A 25102-nucleotide genomic window follows, 5' to 3' on the forward strand; every position below is an offset into this window, starting at 1 on the left:
CACTATTCAATTACTAAACCGAGTAAATTTCTGCCATTTCTTTATTAACTTTTAATTTTCACTATTTGGTAAAAAAAAATCATGTTCAAATTAAAAAGTCTGAAAAGCCTGGAAGTAGTGTCAAAAGTCTGGGAGTCTGGATATCTAAAAAAATTTCTGACGAAAGTCCGGAAGTCCAAAATTCAAACAAAATCTGGAAGGTTGACATCACTGCTTCCGAGTGCAACAGTGATTTCAACCGTCCAGATTTTTCTAGATATTCCAGAATTTTGGCCTTCCCCCAGACATTTTTTAAGGTTTCATTACTATCAGACAATTCCACACTTTGGAGCTTGGACATGAAATGTTTAACAAAACATCCAAAATTTCAAATTTTCGTGGTAAAATAACAGGGAATGATTCAAATTAGTAATTGTAAAGTGAGGAATTTGACGAAAATGGAGTTGAAACAGGGAGTAAAGCATTAAAGCTTCCGCCACATTAGTCATCTTGTCATATTGATATTGTTTGAAAATATTGCGATCTGGCGTCAAAAAAAATTTAGTCAACTTTAAAATCGCCATCCAGACTTACCAGACATTTTTTTAAAAATCTTCCAGACTTTAAAAAAAAAAATGGCATCTCTGTTCGTTTGCTGATCATCCTCCACTCGTTTCCGAATCTTCACGAGCTGTAGGAACGAGTTCTACACGAGCAGACAGCAAGTGCGAGAGCAACCTCAACTCGGAGAGGGAAAGAGAATTCTAGCCACGACCCCCGTGGTTGAGTGACAACCAGAGATGCCAATGTACCTGATTTTTCAGGATTTGCCGGATTTTTCGAGGCTCAGCCTGACACCCTGATAAGCCATTGAATTTCCCTGATTTTTGAAAATAGGCCTGATTTATGTGAATGTGATAAAAAATGAGTTGTAAGGAACTGGATTAGGTACTATTGCTGAAGTTAAGAAGTGAAATAGTGGTTGAATCAAAGAAATCTAAAGATTCCCTCTTATTCTTATTTTTCAAAGAGAATTGATTCAGTAGAATTATTCTTCCGAGTAGGCTCACACACAACACATATAAGAGTGAAAACGTGGAGCGATGATCAAAAAAAGGTCATCACTTTGAGCGACGTCTCCGTTACTTTAGCGTAGCTCGATTTCGCCTGATTTTTATTTCACCATTTCCCTGATTTTTGAAAATAAACATTTCAGCAACCCTGGTTACAACATAAACATCAGTGAAAAAACTGCGTTGACTCTTGAACAAAACATAAAAAACACATTCAAATCTGTTCATTGACTTGAATAAATCTTTCTTATTTCTTCTGTATCTTTTAGTATAAAGTCTTCAGCGAAATCAGTATTAACAACCCAAAAGGTCACAATTAGAATATCTGATATTATTTCTCATAGTTCATGATTTTCGCATATACTCTCTAATTCTGTCTCTTCTTAACAAAATGTTCAATCGCTTTGGTTTCTATTTCCAATTCCAAAACGTTTTTTGAGGTCTTCATTTCAAAAAAGAAAAAAGTATACAAAATCTCGAAAAACCATCTCTTGTACATATAGAATCTGAACTAAAAAATAAATCAAAATTCTGTTTTTCTAAATAAATCTGTACATGCGAAAACTGTGGGCACAGCTTTTTTTGGATTTTTTTTCTTAAAAAAATGACTGTCTTGTAGTAGCTCAACAAAAAACTGATTTCGCTCTAAGAGTTCTCCTCTACACAATACGCAATAGAATTTTCTACAGGAGGGATTTCTTTTTATCAGCAGATGTGAATGCTCTCGCTCACTTTCATGTGTTAACAATCTCACTCTTGTTAGCAGTGCGATTAAGCTCTCTCCACAAAGCATGGGAGGAACAGTAGAAAAAAATGCGATGTCTTTAATTGGACAATCTGAACTGATGAGAAATTCCAATAATGATAATGAGTGTGGAGGCCATGAACATGAAGAAACCTGAAATCCGTCCATTTATTCCAATTTTCGTTAAAAATTTCTTAAACATCACGTTTTTGCAGAAATATGTATTTTTTTTTCTCAGTCTCCATCAAATCAACCTTGAGATATTCTTCAGAATGATCAGATTTTTTTTAACTTTTAATGTATAATTACTCAAAAAATAGAAAATGATTCGATGACAACCTTGACCAAAGTTTTGAAAATCCTACACGGAAAATTTAAAAAAGGTAAAATTTATCGAGATAGTAAGGTTAACGCTAGTGAAAACCAAAAAGGTAACTTCTACCTCTTCGCGAATCTATTGAGGTTTTAGACATCTACCAATTTGTCAACCAGTATCAGGAGAAGCAAAGGAAAGAATCATCTGATCGGATCATCACAAAAAAGTTCGGAAAAAGCTGCGTTGGTTAGCTTGATCTGGTTCCTCGTTTGAAATATGGCGACAGGTATGCTATTCAATAAGTTTTAATTCCGCTAATCAGAAACAGATTCAGTCAAATGTACGACCCGCTGGCAGTACGAAATATAAACAAATCTCATAATATTTAAGCAGAAAACTCAAGGTATGAATAAAATCAATTTTCAAATGAATTCTATTTATTGAAAAAACCAACTAGAACAAACGTTTAACTTTTGGCAGGGTTAATGAGAAAACGCTACAATTCACTATTTCTCTAAGTGTATGAGCAAAAAGTAGAGTCTAACTTTTTTCAGAGTGAAAATCAGAGGGGTTAAATTTTCCTTTTTGTTAGGTGAATGAAAAAAGTTAAAATTTACTGAGAAAGAGGGGTGAACAAAATTACCACTGCTTCGCGCAAAATTTTACCTGTTTTTTATTTTAAGTGTAAGCTGGAAAAAACAAACCTTTTTAATTTTTTTAAATACTTCTCAAGATAGGTTAAAAATTACTAATTTTTTCTTGATAGATAGTATATTTTGAAATCTTGAGGGCAGCTGTAAATGTGCAACAGTGTTGCCAAAATCTGTTTTTTTTTTCATTTTTAATGATTTTATTTCTTTTGGAGAACTATTTTCAATTCCGATCTTAAATATTCTAGGCTGAGATGCTTTTTTTTTATCAAGGCAGGAACAAATATTCAATTCTTCTTTTGTCACACCCCTCCCACGATTCGATTTTTCTGAAAATCACGAAGGGAGGGCGAGAATGATAATTTCTTAAATACAAATATATTGCAAGCTTCTGTCCAACTTAATCCAATTAGGCCGGAACAAATATTGATTTCTTCTTTTTTCACCCCCCCCCCCCTTTAAAATTTTCAAAAAACCCGAAGGGGGGAATAAATAAAGTTTGAAGTTTTTTATGGAAATTTCGAAAAATTTATCAAAAATTCCAAAGATTACAAGAGTTAAAACCAAATTGTGGAAGACGGCGTTTTATCACCGTCTGTATTCTTTATTTTAATGATTTTTTCGATAAAATATCACTTTATTTATAGGTTTTGTGCAAGTATGTAGTATGAAATTTTTTGGCATACAAGCTTTCGTGCTATTTATCCCAATTTCTTATTTTTTCGCATTATTTTTTATTACTCCCCCCTCGCGATGTTCCAACTCCGAGTGACAAAAGAAGGATTTGAAGTTTGTCCCATCCTTATTGAAAATTTGGATTATTTTCCATTCCTAGTGACACAAGATGTATTTCAATTTTGTTCCGGCCTAATTGTGCTTTCATAAGAGAAAGTCGAAGTATCGAAAAACCTTGATGAGCTGTTCCAGAAATCTAAAATGGTTATTCATATTTTGGAACTTTCATAACATGTACGGGAAAATTGGCATTAACCAGCAATCAACAATCTTACATTTTTATAGAGCCAACCTTGGCCAATAATTTTTTTTCCAAATTTTGAAGCTCTAAACAACTTTATTTTTCTGAAAAATTTGCCGTGCGAAGGCTTATGTTTAACCAATTTCAAACCAGTTAAATTTTTGAAACTATTGATTAAAGTAAGGAAATTAATTCTCATAAAAATAAAATGATGTTTAGTAAAGCTTGTCGTTTTTAATGGGATTCAACTGGCTTTTACTTTTGCAAGATGTACAGGTGTATACTGAAAATATGTGTTACAAGTTACAGGAATATCATGTTGATGTCCCAAAATAAGAAAGCAGTAAGTTAAAGAAAATCTTCATGTTATTTTTTTTTTAATTTTCGTATGGCAGTTCAATCCAAAATAAGGTTTATTTTATTTGACACAATATTTTAGAAACCATTTTTTTTAGAATCTCGACTTCGCAGAAGGCATTCTTAATTTTTTCAACAAAATTATTTTTACAGTACATTGGGTTGTTATCAGAAGATGATGTTATAAAAATGGCCGTGCAATGTTTTACTCTGTCCGAAATGAAATTACAAAATAGTTCATAATTTACAAAATGATGAGAACAATTTTTATTCAAACAAAACAATTGGAATTAAACAGCCCCCAGAAAGAAACTTCAAATAGTAACAGGAAAAAATAATAATTTTACAAAAACTTCTGTGATTTGCAGCCTGAAATCAATGTCCTTTTTGTAACTGTCTTTGCCTATAACTTGTTTTAATCAGTGAAGTCACGCTTCTTCGAAATTTAAAAAATAAGAAAGGTCAAGAATGTTACAGAAAATAGTAACATTAGATATTTGCCTAGACAGCAAGAACAATTTTAAATTATTTGCAATTTTAAACCTGCTCTTTACACTTCATGTCAATTTCATGATTGATTTTTCGATGTGTATTTTTCCAAAAATCTTGCACAGCTGAAGCTGAAGGTGTAACTGGATAAAACTTATTTGTTTTTGGATATCAGTGGTTTTTGCATTCAATTTCATAAAATTGCAAGAATGTTTAAGCATTATCTCTATCCTTTTCAATAGAACATTTGGTAGTCTCTTTTTTAATTAGGCAAAATTTCAAAGATGTAAAATTTTGGGAAACAGAAACAACCTATCATCGAAATATGTTTATACGTTATTGCAAAATTGTTGCTGTTCAAAGATCGATCAGTCATATCTTACACGATTAACATAAATCGACTTATTGAACATTGAGAAAAAATCTCGATTAAAACAGTTGGTCAGTAATTAAAGATGTTAACTTAAGTTCACAGAAGGGATGAATCATTCTAAGGGATGAAAATCCCGGAAAAAAATAAGTTCACAGAAAACAAAAACAACTCCTATTAAATTGTTATAAGTTTGAGTTTGAGGTTTGAGTTTCGACAAGAATCGCTTGTCGAATCATCGGATTCGTTAGCCTGTTTTGCTTGACTAGTACCTGCTGCTGGAAGAAAAAGTTGCCATGTTCATGTAACAGACAATCTTCGAATCGCTTGACAAATACGCTTCATTCATACTGTGTATAAAGCTAGTCAAAATTGAACCGGTATGGTTTCATATTTAAATGTAGAATATAAAAATACTATCTAGTTTAAGATGCTTCCTAATCACGTAAAAAAACGAACTGTTCATTCGTTTGTTATCATGTATCGTAGTATGACCTATCGCTATCGCCGACGAGCTGCGAATCGAAGTCTAACAGGTTAAGAGCTAAACACGTGTGAATCAACGATTGACGTAATAAGGTAGTTGAAAATATTAACTTGGCACGACAATAGGCTCGTTCCATTTCTCTCTACTAGCTTATTCTCTAATCTAAAAAAAGTTCACACGACCCGATCAAAATAGAACAACTGACAGAAACATCACATTCCCATCAGCCACGTGGCGCGTTGATCGATGACGAGCGAGCGAGAGAGAACGGGAGATCAGACATCGGTAATTTGTCGACTGTCACTAAGTTTGCCACCCGGGAACCCGGAAGAGGACGACGACGACGATGGACCATTTCCAGAGGAGCTTCCACTCAAATGTGAGCTTCTCTCGCCGCTGATCGGAATCTCGCTGCCACTGTTGATGTTTATGATGATCGTCACGATTTGATCGGATTCGACGTTACCACCACTACTATTGCCACCGCCATTGTTGGTAGCCACTAGGACCCCAGAGCTACCAACGGTGATCGAGGTATCTCCCGAGGATCCACCGACAACGGAACTCATACTTGAACTCTGCTGACGTTGATGATGACTGGTAGCAACGGCCACGGCTACACTACTTCGACTACCATTCGGGGGGGCATTGGCGCTACCATTACTACTACTGCTACTATTACTACTACTGTTACTACTATTGCTACCGCTACTACTATTGCTAAAGAATTCGGCCATTATCGGATTGGACGAGTTGATGATGGCGGACGGGGACGAGGACGAGGAGGAACCCACCACAAAGCCGTAATGCTTCAGGATGTCCATCTTGCACATCGGGCAGGTCCGGTGCTCCAGCAGCCACGGGTCGATGCACGCCTTGTGAAATTCGTGTCTGAAGAAAGCCAGGAAAAAATGATAAACAAAATTCGGCTAAAAGTGCCAAAGAAAATCAGAAGATCACTCACTTGCAAGGAAGAACGCGTATCACATCAGTCACTTTGTATGGCTCGATGCAGATGGCGCAGCAATCGTTGTCGATTTCCTGAAAAATACGAGAAAAACATATTAAAAACACTTTCAAGCTATTTTTCGATGTACATTAAAATCTGGTTCTGAAGTTTCCTAAAAGATTTAGTTTCAGGAAAATTGCGATTTGATGGAAACAACTTTAAAGTTTTCGAGAAATGATACAATGCAATGAGTTGCACGATAAGCTACTTAATTACCGTTCATTGAATTTTCAGAACTTACTTTTGGTTTTATATTCAGCCTATTTTTGTAAAGTATCGCAGCGAAGTATGGAGGAAATTGATATTCTGGTAAATTTAAATTTATTGCGGAAATCTTGAGTCAATATACTCAAAATCCAGTGCAAAGTTGTATTTTAGTGCAAGAAAATTTGCAAAAATAACAAATTCACAAAAAGTTAAAAGAAAGAAACTTTGTTAAAAATTCTGTGTTTTGTGTTTTATGTTTTGTTTTGACAAACTTGAAACGCAAAAATATGTTAAATTACGTCAACTTTTCAATCCCCTTTTCAAATTTATCTGGTGTGACTTAAACAATTTTGACGGTTCATTTTTGGAAAAGTACGATTTTTACAAAACTTTTTTACATTTTTTGTGGTCATGATCTTTACAAAATTCAAAATCATATATCTTTGAGTGCACTGTATAGCTTCTAACATCAGCTTTCTTGGACACTCAGTAAAATTTTGTTCGAGCACTCCATAGCTGATTAACAGACACATACCACGCGCTTGTACCGCTCAAAAGTGATTTTTATCCGTTTGCGTATCAAAAAATCTCAAAATTGTCTATAATTTTGATGATTCAAATCACACAAAACCAACGGAAAAAGGGAAAAAAGTTTTTTTACACATGTTTTAGATGATTTTGAAAATCATTTTTTTTTGTTAAAAAAAGTGGTGTTTTTGACAACTTTTACAAAATCATTAATTTTAATATATGGATGATTTTTTTTTGGAAATATTTTTAGTATGATCAGAAGCGAAAAACACGGCTTCATTTTGTAGAAAAAAGAATTTGTTTATATCCAATGTAGTTGGTTTGAAAAGCGAACATGTGCAAATGAGTGAATCCACGTCGCAAAAAAGGGATGGTTTTAATTTTACGAGAAAACTCTGACTTTTTTTTAAATTAAAAAATGAGATTTTCGTTGAAAATGATAAGACGATTCTAAAACTTAAAAATTTATAGAAATCGGTTGGAATCTAGCTGAGTTACAACAGCGCGAATGAGTGAATTCACGTCACAAAATTTGATTTTTTTTTAAATTTTCTATGAAAAATGTGCTCTGAAAGCGGTTCCGACATTCTAGATGGTCGGATTTTTACAAATCGAGCATAATTTAGTTGATTTTTTTAATAAGTTCATTATTTTCAAATAAAAATACAAAAAGATTGAAAAAAAAATAGAATTTTTTTTTGGTGAATCTTTAAATGAAGACAGTAGTAATTTTAACATATGATCCCTCAATATTTTGCTATTCAAGGTCCAATCAAAATAAGGAAAAAGTTAGGTGCAGATACTGAAAATTTATGATTGCAAAAGTTGGAACAACAAAATATCGTTTTTGAAAGTGTACATAAAATTTGAAGACTCCAAAGAATGGTTCAGTATAACCACAGTATAACTTTATATTTTGTGACGTGAATTCAGTCAACTACCCTGTTCTGTTTGAACTGAGTGAATTCACGTCACAACTTCAAATAAGCATAACTTCGTTCGTTGTCGTTCAATCGAGAAGCTGCGTACATCAAATTGTGGGTAATTATTTTCTTTACAACTCATTCGAAGACACCAATATTCTATTTCCACAGAGAGAACAGGAAATCAAAGTTGTATGTACTTAAGTCCAAAATGGTTAATTGTAGCATGAATTCACGTCACAAAAGTAATCAATCACAACTAAAACAACTTATATTTTTCAATGACCAAATTATATTCATTTTGAAGGAAATTCAATTTTCGACCGTTTGCTACAATTTTTTTTCATTTTCAAGTAAATTGGTTGACTTCTAGAGTGATAACAGTGCAGAAAAGTCCGGAAAAGCGATTTCACGTCAATGACTCGATCGTGGACAAACCCTTTCCCAACGATTTCCTCTGCGAAGAAGGTAAAGCCTTATCCCCGCAGCTTCAATCGTCGGGAGCCACACTACTCAGATACTCCTGGAAAGTGGAGCATCCTACGCACGAACGAGGCATACCCACGACCTCCGCTACGTAGAAGATGGCCTTCCGTCGAGGGAGTCAGTCTACTCCGATCATTGTCCGGTCTTTTTGTATCCCTTTGGATGGCAACCCTTGGACTTTTGGTCCGCGGCTTTTTCTGTCCGTCGAGTGCAGATCGAAAGCAGCTTGTCCTGGACTTGCACCTGTTGCGGCATACATTCGGGACTTTAAACACTACGACTTGGATGTTTCCCGACAGTGACGACATTCTACACCGATTCGAGAGGCTTGTCCGGCATCGAGACTACTGTCGTATCGGGCCCAACGCAATCCTCGAACAGGCAAACACCACGTTTTCGAGTTTCTTCTCTTCGTCACCACAAGCTGGGCAATACAGCAAAGCCACATGTCCAAACCGGTAGTGGTACTTCATGAAGCATGGATTACGTCATATGGATGTCCACTTCACCCTATCTTCTTCCGATCCAGCTCCCGATTTGTGGGATCAGTCGATGTGTCCAACCTCCTCTTGTTGAGCTGTCTCACAGCTGCTGCCATTTGGACATAGAGTCCTCATTGACAAGATCTTGTACATTGGGCATGCCTTTATTGTTGTAACATTATACATCCTCTTCTAACAAAACCGAGATGAGAATGAAACCCGCTACTACGCAGGCTGTTTCGAACGAGATGGTTCGGTATCCACTGGCAACCCGCTGAACGCTGCTAAGTCTCTACAGGTTACACTGTCTTCCCAAGGCTCGCCTCCAGGTCTCTGCTTCATACCGTAAAATTGACGTGGTTACGCTTGACAGTATCCTCTTCTCACTACTGCGGATTGCCGAAAAGTTCCATGTGAGTGCGGCCGTGGCCATTGCCGCTATCTCACGTAATCGACATGACTCGTGAAGCTGAGTCTTTCGTCGATCATCACTCTAAAATAGGTACTCAATTACGCTTTTGGACTCGATATCACACGGCCCAACTGCAATGGTATCTGTTTGCGGTGAGATTAGGTTGGTGGGCTAGACGCAAACACTTGAAGTGCATCCAGCTTTCCACTGCCTGGATATGATACTACATCAAGGGGTAGGCCGTGCTCATGTACTTATACATCTCACCCTTTTCCTTTTCCTCTTTCTCAATTTTGGTCTTTCTCCTTTATCATTTTTCTCCTTTATCATTTTTCTCCTTTATCCTCTTTCTCCTTTATCCTCTTTCTCCTTTTTCCTCCTTCTCCTGTTCCTCTATCGCCAATTCCAGACTGGTACGGAAGACCCCGAGACGTGTGCCGCTTATGTAACGCTTTCACAGCATCCGCGCCCGTCACAGTATCCACTCCCGCAGGATTTCTAGACACCAAGGCATGGCCGATTGAGAAACTACCAAACTAGAATCCCGTCACGATCACCCCGAATGGTATCTCCGCTTCCTTTTGCTGCAGGAATGATCGTAGCTTTAGTATTGACCCCTGTAGTAAACCAGCCGAAACCTCTTGTGTCCGTATGCCATCACAGGTCATATAATGATGAATGAGCGACTGACGCTGTTGAAGGCGTTCTTCAAGTACAGAGTAACAACCACGCAAAAGAGAAGTCCTCTCCACATCGCCCTCACTTTCAGTGTACCTCTGTCGATTCTGAATCACCTTCTCCAGGACCTTACCTCCTGAACCTTTGGACCTCCTGGACCTCTGGACCACCTGGAGGCTTACCCGGTTTTGGGAGAAGCACTAATTTCTGCCGCTTCCATGTGTCACCCTTTCCGTCACATATCGTTGCAATGATGACCAGAACATTTCGGAAAACTCCCTGATCGCGGCCTTCACTGCGACGTTCGGAATGCCATCCGGTCAGAGGGCCTTCGTTGGTTGGAGAAATTTTCGGAAGTTTATCCCCCGTAATCGTCTCCTTTATGCAGGTGTCCTAGTCATACGGGACTGTTGGCAATTTGTCTGGGCACTGTTTTAGCCATGACTATCCGATAGGCATCGCTTCATGAACAGTCGTTGGCGTCACGACATAGTTGTTTGAAACGTGCCCTCTTGCTAGCATTGAAGGTCTTGCGAAGGGCTGATCTCGCACTTGTTAAGAGTGGCTTAAGCTCCTTTCTCTCTTCTCGGGTACTTGCATTATGTATCTTGCGCCTTGCCCTATGGCTCAGCTGATAGGTTGTCCAGCTTTCTTTCTCAATGCTACAAGGCCTCGTCTACCTGTCCGCGTACTTGAGCCCAACCGATTGCGGAGGTCTCGCATATCATCCAATTGCACACCAACCCTGGGCTACCGAAGGTGACATATATGGTCGACTCGCTCCCGTTCCTGTGGTAGGTCCTGGTGCTACCTACGTTCGCCAGGTCTACATTCAGCATTGCCAGGGCTACAAGAAGGATTCTTCTGTGGTTCATGAAACGGCTATTCCATTCCCCGCCCCGCGCGTTAAAGTCGCCAGCTATAACAATGGAGCTTCTTCCCGTAAGCACCTCAACAATCTTGTCAACCATAGTGCCGAACCCCTCCAAGGACACTCCTGGGGGTGCGGAGCAGCTACAGAAATAGATCCCGTTAGCTTTGGCTATCACCATGCCTTCGATTTTAGTCACCACCACCTTTTGTATTCAGAAACTACCTGTTACCCATATCGCGGCCAGTTTGGCGTCATCGGGCACCGAATTAATGCCATGCGAAGCTCTACGGGTCTGCCTCTAGCGCGATGTCCAATTTTTCGTCAACTGTCACCTGTTAAAACAGCTGGTGTGCTGTATACCAGTGGTTGAGGTTGAGTTAAACGATCTCTCTGTTCTTGGTACCCGGGGTTACACCGCCTGCTCTTTTTTATAGCCGGGTCACCTAGGGTTGCCAGTTGTGTGGTCTCCAGTGCAGATAGGGCATTTTGCAGTTGACCGACTTGTGGCCGGTTTCACTGCAGCGCCAGCATATGCCACTTCCGTCTTGCCCAGTGCAGTCAACTACTTATGGCCGGACTCCGTGCACTTGAAGCACATGTCCGGTTGCTGGGGTATGGATATCTAACCTTTAGCCATCCACACTTAAGTGCAGATACAACCAATCCAGATCTGGGGGGTGAGGGTGCATTCTTCAAACAAACTGCTTTTTCTGCGCTTCAATAGACAGCTCCGCTCAGTTGCCTGAACAGTGGAGGCAGGTTACTAAGATGCATATGCCTAGAGGTCAAGGTGTGTTGGATCTCGTCTACCCGTGATCATATTCTTACGAGTATGATTCTTGTTTCGGATGTTGAATAAACTTCTTGTGAAAAGGTCGTTGGAGCATTCAGCGAGGAATAAACGAGGGTATCGGCCTATTTTAGGATCAGATCGAAACAAAACGGTTCTTTTCAGGACTAAATCAAGGGTAGTGATTTTCATCAAACGGTCTTTTTCAGGATCAACTCAAGAGTCACGGATCTTTTCGCGAACCAGATTGAAACGCACAAAACTGGAAAGGACCGTTTAGTTTGGTCCTGAAAAGAGTCGTTACCTTTCAAACTGGTCCTAAAAGAATCGTGACTCCTGATTTGGTCCTGAAAGGTCCTGACCTGATCCTCATATAGGACCGATACCCTCTTTTGGTCTTGAAAAGGACCGTTTGCTCTGGTTTGGTCCTTACAATTCAATCCATAACCAACTCACGTCTTGGCTGTTTTTGCTCTCATAAGGTTTTCAAAACTATAAGTTTTGCACATATCGGTTGAGAAACAGCGAAATAGCGATTTTAAGCAAGGAGTGTCAAATTGTCACTCAAGGTCTGATTAGGGAGTTTTTTTCCTGGGTTTTTAGGGTGCATCATAAATAAAATAATGATGCAAAATTAAAGATTTCAAGATTTCAACAGGTGTTTCCGAACAAAATTACAAGCCGCCAAACTTCCTATATTGTCATATTGACACACTAGAGCGGATAAGATTAAGGTGGCCATTATGCCCTTATCTCCTAGTTTTAATTATTGAGTAAAAAACAAAACTTTAAGCGTTATTTCAATAAATATAAATATCATGAATTTTAAAACTTTTACATACGAGCATTATAATTTTGAGTTGAAGGGAGAGAGTTATTTATATACCTACTCCTATGTACATAGGACTCGTTTATCATGAGCATTTCGAGAATTTATCCGGGCTGCCCGGATGTTTGATAAAAAATTGAAGACAAGTCCGATCCGGCCCGGATGCTCGAGATTGGAAATTTAATTGTGATATCAAAAGACTTAAAAATAGATGAAATGTCAAGATCCGGTGTTGTCTCGAAAATAATTTTTTGTAACACATCGATTTGCTGGCACTATAACAACCTCTGGGATTTAGCATTTCTGGACTTCCTTTGGTTCCCCCTTGAATGACTTGAAATCCTAATGTAGATTTTTGACCAAAAACGTCGATTTTATAAATTCGACATGACCTTTTTGGCTGCCACTCAAATAAGTGAATAAATATTTTTATTTTTCGAAAAAATTGGACTTTGCATAAAAAATAAAAAAATAAATAAGATTGTCTATAGAGCAAGACCGTGCGAATGGGAGGGGTTTTAGGGGTTTAACCCCCCTCCCCCCTCTCCCCATGGAGATTTTTCCAAGTAAAATTTTCATCGTAGTTTCGGGAAATTACTTGATCTTAAAAGGTGTTTGAAAATAAGTGTTGACAAGTAGGTCAGAAATTTGGCTCACCTCCGGCAGAATTTAGTTCTAAATCACCCTAGGTTTGAGACATGTCCTTTTACAACACTATTTGACGTTCATGAATTGAAACTAATTTCTTGTTGTAAATTTCGATTTGCAATTCAATTAACCTTTTTTTTAGAATAAGGAGCTGAGCATCGAAAGCTGGAGGTTCTATAATATACAGAAAAGGAACGAGGCTCTCGAAGTGGTCTTTACCGTGGACGAAAATTCTTTGAGGGAGCTAGAGGAAAGGAAATTCGTTATCTACTACGGATTCGGTTCCAGCAAAATCTGGAAGTTAAACCGGAAGAATCCAACAGACAGCAGGGTTGACCGAAGGGAAAACACCGTCAAAGCTGCTCAAAAACCTGGGCTGCCTAAACCGGGCCTTGTAAAGGACCAGTCGGCGATAGACCAAGTCCGATCCGCAGAAGGAGAGATGATTAGCAAAGGTACCACTGAGGCCTCACTAGATCTCAATGGACTGGAGTCTATGAACCAGGGCCAAGCTATGGACCAGGGACAGGACCCCGGGACTAACGAGAACAATGAGGAGAGCCACAGTGGATCCAATGCCAATTGCTCACCGGAAGGAACTGGGAAGTTGTATAAGAGCCGCACTTTGGAACTTAATCAACAAAAACCAGGGCCGAGCGGGATGAGCAGCGTTGGGGGCATTTTACCCTCCAATAAACCTGGTAACACAAAATCGAAGACCGATAAAACGGCTCCGAAAACACCGAGCACATGGAGCAAACCGCAAAAGGAAAAGCAAACATGTGCAAATGGCAAAAAGCCGGTGAATTGCCCCACATCCACGGGCAAAGCACTACCAAAATAAACACCTTAAAGTGTGTCCAGGCGAATCTTCACCATGCCGTAGGAGCCTCGTGCACACTACTCAGAAGATTCGCCGCCGAAGACCTGGACCTTGCCTTTAAAGCAGTTCTCACCCAAGGGCTGCTTTACTAGTAAACAATAGAATTCAATTTACTCCCTTTACAGAATTCATCAGCGGAGACATCGCAGCTATACGGATCGAAATACCAACACCGAAAGGTAGGCACACGGTAAGTGTAGCGTCAGCGTATTTCCCCGGAGATAGCACAGATATACCCCCACCGATGGTTGTAGAATACATGAGAAAGTGCCGGGCTCAAAACCAGCAATTCCTCGTATGCTGCGACGCTAACGCACATCACACGCTGTGGAGAAATACCGACATCAACGCTAGAGGTGAGTCCTTTCTAGAGTTTCTTTCACAAAATAATATCGAAATTTGCAATGAGGGAAACAAACCAACGTTTATAACGAGAAATAGACAGGAAGTCCTCGACTTAACTCTATGCACACCACTACTTCTAGATAAAATTAAAAACTGGGAGGTATCGGATGAAGAATCACTGTCTGATCACAGACATCTCTCATTTGATATAGTGGGAGGGGTTATAATCAAGGACATTTATAGAGATCCCAGGAACACCAACTGGAGTCTTTACAAACACACACTTGAAGCTTGCAATCCTTTGTTGGAAACGAAAATACGAACAACAAAACAGTTAGAGGCAGCTTCAAACAGTTTCACAAAAAAAATCATATAGGGGAAGAGGGGGCATAATGCCCACGTTAAGAAGAAAGCCTTGTTTTAGAGTACATTTGAAAATATTCACTCAAATTTTCGATTGTGTTTGGAAGTTTGGTTTATTTTTTGTCTAAATCTGATAGTTTGAATAACCGGGATGTCAAAAAAGGCCACAATTTTAATGAAGTTTGAGTGTAGCTTGGAAATTGGATTTCAGAATCAGTTGGGGCATAATGCACATATGTGTGTACAGAACGAACCACAACAAAGGGTTAAAATCCTCCATAATAAAGGGGTAAAATGCCCCAAGTGAAAATCTATTAGTAGATCCAGAGCTATGGTTATGTGATTTTAAATGAAAATTCTAGACTTATCATTCTATAAAGTGTTTTTAGCCTTATTACTTTATTGAATTTTGTTATACGGAGTCATTGATGCGTTCTACAGCTATGTCTTGGATAACAGATCAAATTTTCAATTGATTCATAAGTTTTTCTCAGAAGAAGGGTAATGCGATGGATACATGAAAATGAAACACTCGTAGGTTGAAATTAATTCTCTTTTTTTATTTAAATTCATGTTTACTCACATATTCTTTTGAAGTTCAGAAATTGATTTTTTATAAAGAAGTAGAAAAAATAATAATAGCAAAGTAAAACAATTATAACAGCAAAGTAAAAAGATCATAACAGCTAAGTTGACACGAATGCCACGAAGATCGTAAAGTGTCACTAATAAAACTTAATAATAAGCTAAGTAAAAAAATTATAACAGGAATTTAATAAAGATTTCACGCTTTCGTTTCTCTTCAAACACACATTCCACAAGTGATTGAATCAGGATCGGGAGCACACTTAGTGTGAAACCATGTCGTATGGGAACCTAAAAACTGTCGATAAATGTTACTATTTCAATGAATTGATCAATTCATAAAAAGATTTACTTACCGTGTTGAAGCCGGTTTCGTCAGCATTCCAAACACGGCTGGGAGGTAATTCTGCACTGTCGTAAACTTCTTTGAAGAGCTCATAAAAGCGATCAACATGGGTCCGATTTAACCCTTTGAGTCGAGCTAGAGACGTTGGCTCCGAGGATCTGAGGGAAAGCTCCGGATGCCGCTTCAGGAATCCCGACAACCTATCACGTCCCGTGAGCTTCTTGTCACAATTGAAGGGATGCTTCACTCGATTTTTCTCTGCTTGTTGAAAGGCGATGCTCTGCATTTTATGTTTTGTCACACCTAGGCCTGATTCACTGATTCATTCGGACGACGTATTGCACCAGGTCCTTTTCTTGGGCAGCTTTAAACACGGTAGAATAGCTTCCCAGGGGCGAAAATGCCGGAGTCTGCTCGCTCGTCGAATCGATTTCCAGATACCGGGAATGTGTTTTCCTGGGTATTTTGTAAATCGCCGAGGCCTGTTTTCGATAGTCCCATCTTGATCGCGTTCAAGGCTGCCGCAAATGTGTCTTCTGACCACGCCCGACGGTCCGTTTTTCTGGCGTAATTATGAGGCATTTTTCACTGTTTTAATCCGCTAATCCGATCTAAAAAACACAATTGACGAGCTCGACGACGCACTATTTTGGTTTTTGACGTTTCTTTTTTGTGTATTGCTACGCGCGCATGCGCTAGGGTTTGGCTGTAAACAGTGTTGCTGGAAAGAGGATTTTTTTTATTTCGGAACAGTTTAGGTACATTTTTCTTTGTGGAATTTTGAACAACAAATGCACTTAAAGCATGTATAATATTTTCAGATACATAATTTTGATATATTCTAACATATCTACTACATTTACAAGTCATAAAATCAATATAATCAATAAGAAACCTGGAATAAATGCTATACACATTATTGATTTTTTCTGATAATGTTTGGGTGCACTGCAAAAATTGCTTGAGTAATTTCGTCCTTATAGCGGTGCATTTTGACCCGTAGTGACTTAATGGACTAGATTAGATTAAATTTTGCCAAAATTATCAACTAAATTATGTTTTGTAAGATTACTTATATCGTAAAGACCAGTAATCATCAGCAGAGCAACAGAGAAGTGAGTAGTTTTAATTATAAGAGAAGCAAACCTTACGAAAGTCAAGGCACAAATTGCACGGAATAAGGCTTGAAAAATATTTTCGGATTTTTGAAGTGATTTATCGCATATTTGATTCTAACGTTTTGTACAGAAGGTTTCTTTTGTTAATTAGAAGGGAATAACGTACAGAATTTTCAATATAAGTGTATATCAAGCTAGATATCGCAGTGGGGCGTTTTGGCCACACTGGGCATTATACCCCCAGTTCCCCTACGCATTCGAAGCCAGCTGCCCACTCAAGGAACGTGTTTCAAACAGGAAAGTTCCTTGGTGGAACAGACAACTAGAAAAGTTGAGGAAAAAAACAAGAAAACTTTTCAACAAAGCAAAAGCTAACTCAAACTGGGACGATTATCGTAAATCCCTAACAGAGTACAATAAAAACATTCGAAAAGCTAAGAGGAGTAGTTGGAAGCACATGTGTGCAACCGTGCAAACTACACCCGAAGCTGCCATACTCCAGAAAGTTCTATCTAAAGAACACTCAAATGGACTGGTTCAATTGAAGAAAAACAATGGGGAGTTCACTACAGACCCAGAAGAAACACTTCAATTACTACTAAGTACGCATTTCCCAGGATCCATTGAAGGGACAGAGATTATAGACACTCCGGCTGGAAGACCCAGACGAAATGTCAGACGCGAGGAAGCTCTTTGCAAATCGCGCGCAATCTTTACACCGTCAATGGTTGACTGGGCGATAAGTACATTCGAGCCATTTAAAGCTGCTGGTGAAGATGGAATTATACCAATCCAAATACAGCAAGCAAAACAAATGGTAATACCTGCCTTGGTAGAGATGTTCGTCGCCAGTATGACCCTCTGTCGTATTCCAACTCAATGGAAGAAGGTGCGCGTGATCTTTATCCCGAAACCAGGGAAAAAAGATAAAACTCAACCTAAGGCATTCAGACCTATAAGTCTAACGTCCATTATTTTAAAAATAATGGAGAAGATACTTGACGAGTATATTAAATCGCAGTATCTTAGCTTAAGTAAGCTAAACAACTTCCAGTTTGCTTACAAAAAAGGTATGTCCACGGTTACGGCCTTACATACATACTTTTACACAAAAACTAGAAAAGACTCTAGAGGCAAAAGAAACAGCACTCGCTTCTTTTTTAGACATTGAAAGGGCATTCGACAATGCATCTCACACTTCAATCGAAACAGCTATGAAAAGACGAGGGTGCCACTCGGCAATTGTTAACTGGACTAGTGCCATGCTAATAAACAGAACCATTTATGCAAGCTTGGGAGGACTTACAATCAAAGCCACACCAACGAAGGGATGTCCCCAAGGCGGGGTTCTATCACCATTGTTGTGGTCCTTGATAGTGGACGACCTCCTAAACAAACTTGTATCCATGGGATTCGAAGTTATTGGCTTTGCAGACGACGTAGTTATTATAGTTCGGGGAAAACATGAGAATGTGTTGTCTAATAGAATGCAAACTGCTCTCAACTACGCACTATTTTGGTGCAGGGAAGAGGGACTAAACATAAACCCTACCGTGATAGCCTTCACTAGGAGACGAAAAATTACACTAAAACCTCTAACATTAGATGGGGAAGTGTTAACCCTCGAATCACAAGTGAAATATTTAGGCATAGTACTAGACTCAAAGCTATCATGGAACCCACAGATAGATCATGTAATCGCTAAGGCTACAACAGCTCTATGGGTCTGCCTCAAAGGAGTAGGGAAAAAATGGGGACTACAGCCGAAAATTATCTGCTGGATATTTACAGCTATTATAAGACCCAAACCCAGCTAACATGAAATCGTAATAGAAATGATAATCCAAATCGAATATTAAGACATTTTCAATAACTATCGTAAACACGTTGGTATTGAGTGATTTTCTATCATTCATTTACGACAAGCTTTGCCCAAAAATAGTTGAGTCGGATAGCAGTTAAGTCAATTCGTAAATATGTTGCCAATATGTTGAGAATATGCTAATTCAACATTTACGATTTGAGTGAACCGATATACGATAAATGGGCGGTCCTTCAATTGCCACTCTCTCCAGTCTCTTCCTTTGACCGGTTCGTAAAAAGAAAATCTCATCTATAGAGCTATAGCGTGGACCTTATCGACTGATGAGTTGGCATAGTGGTAAGATACCGGACTGCGAACGCGGAGGCTTGAGTTCAACTCTCGGTCGAGGATTTTTTTTTCGTTTATTTTGCATTTTGTTGGAAAATCGAATCGTTAGAATCTTGTCATTGTAGATATATCGCCTCCACTTTTGTAGCTATATGCTATTTTGGTAAGTTTAATACAATCTTTTTATCTGATATATTTGTTTGAATAATTCTGCTGTTCCTGCGTTATACCTTCATAAATGTTTGCTGGGAAATCTCTTATGCCTCCTTAGTATGGTGGACCAAAACTATGCAAATTACAGTCCAGAAAAAACTGGCGAAGCTTCAAAGACTAGCAACGCTAGCTATAACTGGCGCAAAGCGAAGCACACCGAATGAGGCTCTAAATATACTACTAAATATTCTGCCTCTATATCAATTCGTTGAGTTAGAGGCGGAACGCAGTGCCTTGAGACTCTCCAAACACAAAACGCTCTATGAAGGAGATCTTACAGGACACCTCAAAATCCTAAAGAAATTTAAATTAAACTCACTCATTGTGAAAAATGATGACTGGATGGAGCCCGTTTTCAACCTAGACATACCATACAATGTAACTATCAACGATAGGGACGTGTGGGAGTCAGGTGGACCTGCGGTTCCTCCCAGATCGATCCTATTCTTCACTGATGGGTCAAAAATGGATAATAGAACTGGGGCAGGGGTTTTCGGACCTAGACTCAGGATCTCAAATCCTATGGGAAACTGGCCAACAGTATTCCAAGCCGAAATTCAAGCAATTCTAGAATGCACTTTAGCCTGTTTGAAAAGGGGATACAGGTACACAAGTATCTGCATATTCTCTGACAGCCAGGCTGCTCTTCAAGCACTAAGTACGTTCACATGTTACTCCAAATTAGTTTGGGAGTGTATAGTTGCACTAAGAAACCTGGCCATAAGGAACAGAGTATCTTTATTCTGGGTACCAGGCCACTGCGGCATCCTAGGGAACGAAGAAGCAGACCAACTAGCTAGGGAAGGATCTCAGGGACTGTTGATTGGACCTGAACCTTTCTGCGGAGTATCGAGAAGTGCCTTGACTATGGAGCTCTAGAACTAGGAAAGCACCAATATTGTTTCCAACTGGAAAACAGCGGAGGGAGCAACTCAGGCAAAAAGATTCATTGAACCAAGCGCACGACTCTCCAAAAACATGTTGAACTTAAGTAAGCACGAGTTAAGTACTCACACAGGTATCTTGACCGGACATTGTCCAACAAAACAGCATCTCAAAAGGATAAACATAATTCTGAACGATGACTGTCGGTTCTGCGGGTTCGAAAAAGAAACTGCAGAGCATCTTCTATGCAACTGCTGCGCCCTCCTAAATAGGAGAGAGCGTGTACTTGGGGCAAAGTTAATAAGCGCACAAGACATATGGATGCATATCAGCCCTAAGAAGGTTATATCATACATCTTTGATATCATACCCGATTGGGATAAAATGCTTAGTCAGCAATCAACTGTCACTCCAATCAATAGTGCAGGTGAACCTGAAAGCATATAGTAACGCGGGGTAAATACTACAATAGATCAACTACTGGTCACAGTGGGCTCTCCCCCACAAGGAAAAAAAACCTTTTGTATTAAAAATCTTAACTTGACATACAAAAACCTTCCCTCGTCTTTAGAGGGGGGTTTATTGAGCAGCGTAACTTAACTAGAACAAAGTTTCAAACGAACCATTTCAACTTTAACAGTAATCCATCAAATGTACCTCAAAAAAATTTACATTTTATAATCAGCTTTTGATATTATAATAACTTTTGAAAACAGAGGTGAACCAGCCTGTGGCTGAAAACCTCTTTAATTAAGGCAAAAAAAAACTTTTGAAAAAAGGTTAAAATTATTTAAGAAAATTAGTTTTTTTTTAGACAAAACTTTAAAACAAAAGCATAACATTTTAAAATAGAAGTTTTAATTTTTTTTCTTTTTTATGGCAATTTAACCCATTAAGGTCATTCTTTCTCGAAATGTTTTAAATCAATTATCATCTTTCCTCAAGACTTCAAGTAATTTTGAGTTCAGCGCAAAAAGTGATAGAAATTTTCTATTTGTTAACTTTTCCTCATTCAATAAATTTTCTTCTTTTTCTTCTTCTTCTTTTACCAACATAGCCAAAACGTGGATTATGGATATATGGATATGGATATGCATATGGATTACTTAAATACCTACAGCATAATTTGAAAATAGCTACACTAATCTAATGACAATTTGTATTAGGAAAATAACGTTTAATATAATGGAAAAGGTTTGATCTCACCAAATAAGTCTCGGAAGTTTTCGACTAGAAAACTTTTCCTCTAGTCCGGAGCAACTGACTTTAAAATTCCTTCCGAACTCTCTCAACCAGGTTTCAGCATGCCGGAACAAAGTGCGAACCACTCCGGGAACAACCACCAGTCACTTATTCTATCATTTTCCACTGTTCAATTTTAAAATTTCTAGTTTTATTGTAATTGATTTAAAAAAAATTCTCTTCCTCATTCAATAAATTTTCAAAAAAATTTTAAACCATATTGAACTTTTGATATTTTTGATGCATAAATATAATCGTTTTGTAGGTTTCAACAAATTTGTTCAATGAAATCAAGTTTTTTTTAAACTTTCTCCAGTAAAGTCAAAAATATTTGTACCTTGAGCTGCTAATTATCAGTGTCAGACAGCCGATAATATGATAATATCAAATTAAAAAAAACTGTTGAATTTAACTTTTTTAGATCATACATAATCATCATCAAAATATTTTTCCTTAATTGAATGAAGAATAATAAATTAAATCAGGATAAGATTTATTCTTAAATGAAGGATTGATAGTAAATCAGTTATCATTATCAATGAATGATTTCACCTAAAACCGACACATATTAAAACTCCATATAACCAAAACTAGATGTGATAGTCCAAATTTGACAAATGATTCGAGGTCAAGACGCTAAAACCTTCCAATTCAATCATTAAAACATAAATGCTTCTCCCTTGAGTTATCAATAAAATTCCACAGGTAATTTCTTTTAATAGTAAGACGTGTTTATTGAAAAAAAAATTGTTATTGGTAAATCTTTAAATCTTCATATTTTGTTTAAATTTTCAAATGAATTTATCGAATTTTACAGGGCAGTTTTTTTTTCAATTTTTCAATAAATTTACAGAATTTTAAGTCAAACTATTTAATTTTTTTAAAATATCTCTGATAAATTTGTCTAAGTTTTTCAATACCGAATATTTGGTGTTCTAAAAACACAATCCTTTAGTTTATTTTCTATCAATCTATCTATCTATCCAGATTTTTTCCCAATGAAAAATTCACATTTCAAATTGCGATTAACAATTTTTTTTTCAAATTCAAAACCCTACACTGGAATTTTTCAATCAACCCTTAAGTTGTAAATGAAGAAAAGATATTAAAATTAAATTGAATAATAAATAACAATTAATATCATTCTCCTAACAATGATTCATGGTTAATTTTCTACCTGATCTGACCCAAGTAACTCTGATTGTTTTATTAGATTCTCCAAGCCTCTTGTGAAACTTAAAGTTGATCTTGTAGCCGGTTATGAAACCTGAAATGTTGCTTGGAAACATTTATTTAAGAATAAATTTTATTTTTAAATAGGTGTTTTGGAAGTTTTTATTTAAATTTTTAAACTGAAGCAAATTCCTGGTTCAGAATAAAAAACATCATTTTGAAAAAAATATCAATGACTTACCAAAAATATCTTGATTTTAAACTTTCATTGTGATTTGTTTTGGAAGTTTCAATTTATTTTATCAGTAAAATTTATTATTTTTTGAGTTTGTGTGATAATTATGAGTAAAAAAATGATGTAAGAAATCCATTTCCTTATTTATTGTGTATTTTTGGTATTGTTATCATTTTTGACTATATTTTAATTTCAAAAACCCCCCTCATGGACGGGTCCTTCGCACGGGCCTGCTATAGAGTGTCCATTTTCCTGCCATTTCAGCGTTCCCGGAAATTGCCATATCAGACGATCCTTTCCCCTAGAATTCTCGGGATCCCAGGAAAAATGGAAAATTAGGATAAACACTCAAATGCATACTTAAATACATGGTATTTTTCCATGTTAAGATATTAGTATTGCAAAACTTTTAAAATGCTTCAAAAATTTATTTGGTAATCATAAAACCCAAGGCCCAAAAACAAAGTACTTTAACTAACCGACACACTTGACTGATGCTTCCTGCAAAAATTTGAAATAATTGAGAAAGCATTTTCACTATCGATAGAAGTTGGTTGACTACACTTCAGGCTATTCATCAGTTGATTTAAATTTCGTAAATTGTCAGATAACTATCCTTTTGTTTCAAATAGATTTATGTATCATTTCTTTGCCGGTGATTTTGCTCTTGTCAACAGATCAACTAGTTTTCAGGAAAAAAATTTCAAATCTAAGCCATATATCAAAGTAAAGCTATCAATTTCCTTACTCAATCTGATCCAGTTTTAATATTGAGGTCGGGTAAATTTTTAGTAATTTGCAACTTTTTATTCGTTTCGTGCACAGGAATTCCCGGTCGGATAATCTCGAGTAGAACAGTCTAATTGTCTTTGAGGAACTTTAAAGTAACATAAAGCTAGTCTCAGATCAAAGCACTTGATACATCTAAACCATATCATATCGTGAACCTCCTCAAAATACATGATTGATCTTAAACAGAATGGGACATTTAACAATGGGTAACAAAACGCAGAATTGAATGAATGAAATGAAAACTTCAAAAGAAATAGAAGGAAACGAATAATGTTATAAAAGATGTAAGAATAATAAAAATTGATTAAGAATCTTCAAAAATTAACAGTTCTTGAATTGAATAATGAAATTGGAAAAAAAACTCTAAAATCTTATCAGAGATCAAGTTTTGTTCTGTAATAAACATGTGAATGCGACTTCAAAATATTCAGGATTGAATAGAGCATAAATTTAGCTTAGATTAACCCTCTAGAACCCATTTTTGTTATCGCTGAAAAATTCACAGAAGTTGTATTTTGTTTACGAAAAACCATATTAATGGAAATTACTTTATACATCAAACACAGGAAGCTTTTTTTCATAATTTTTAACCAACTTCGGTTAAAAATTTTCGTTTTTTTATCAATCTAGAGACTCTTTTTTACATTTCAGGCTTAAAATTTATGATTTTGTGTCAGAGCGAAAAAGTATGATATGAGACTGCAAAAATAATTTTTTTTTAGCAAAATGGGCCATTTTATCATTTTTTTTTTTTTTGGTTTTAATATTTCTCTTAGTTAGAAAATCTTTTCAATCATTTAGCGAAAAAAAAATTTGTAAAAATAACTATTCAACTGTCTTGGATCAATTCAATCCAATTCTTTTAAATGTTATTGAATTATTCTCGATTGAGAAATAAATCCTGAAATATATTATGCTTAAAACACTTGAAAAACGTATTCGGTTTACACAGTTGATGAGTGGAGTGAATGTCGAAAATTCATTTCAATATAAACCCACCCCAAAAATAATCAGGATTCAGTTCAATATTCGAGTTATACCAATGTTGAAAAAGTTAAACTTAAAATTTGGACTAAATTTTCGAATTCAAATCAATTTTTTCAACTTGAGGTTGTCAATTTTTTGCTCATATATCCGAGCCAATCCGAACCATTTTATCTAAAATAAGGTTGCCAGATATTTTTAGCAAGTGCCGAGTCGGATAAATCTGGGTAATTATAAACAAAAACCTGGCAAAATCCGGGCATTTGATTTCCAAATTTACAATCTTAAATCCGGGAAATATCCGAGGAAATTTTATCTAAATTTAGAAATTACTCAACAAAAATCAAGAAAAAAATGTATTTAAGGCTTCTAAAAAACCTACCATGATTATTTTTATTAATCTTGTTAAAATTTCGTTATGGAGGTTTAAATTGAAAATTTTTACAACACAATTTGTGTTTTTTTTCGGTTTTAT

The 25102-nt window shown here is 37.0% G+C and overlaps 1 protein-coding gene across 1 annotated transcript in view; it reads right to left on the reverse strand.

The window, feature by feature from the left end:
• LOC129749068 (E3 ubiquitin-protein ligase goliath-like) overlaps positions 1-25102 on the reverse strand; it is a 227129-nt gene that overhangs the window by 17831 nt on the left and 184196 nt on the right. Inside the window, exons 8-9 of the mRNA XM_055743909.1 lie at positions 6407-6483; positions 6237-6333 (exon numbers count right to left, since the gene is read on the reverse strand). Of these exons, the coding sequence (XP_055599884.1) occupies positions 6237-6333; positions 6407-6483 (174 nt within the window). The remainder of the gene's footprint in view (positions 1-6236; positions 6334-6406; positions 6484-25102) is intronic.

This window comes from Uranotaenia lowii, chromosome 2, assembly GCF_029784155.1.
Source record: "Uranotaenia lowii strain MFRU-FL chromosome 2, ASM2978415v1, whole genome shotgun sequence".
In the NCBI taxonomy this organism is placed as follows: Eukaryota; Metazoa; Arthropoda; class Insecta; order Diptera; family Culicidae; genus Uranotaenia; species Uranotaenia lowii.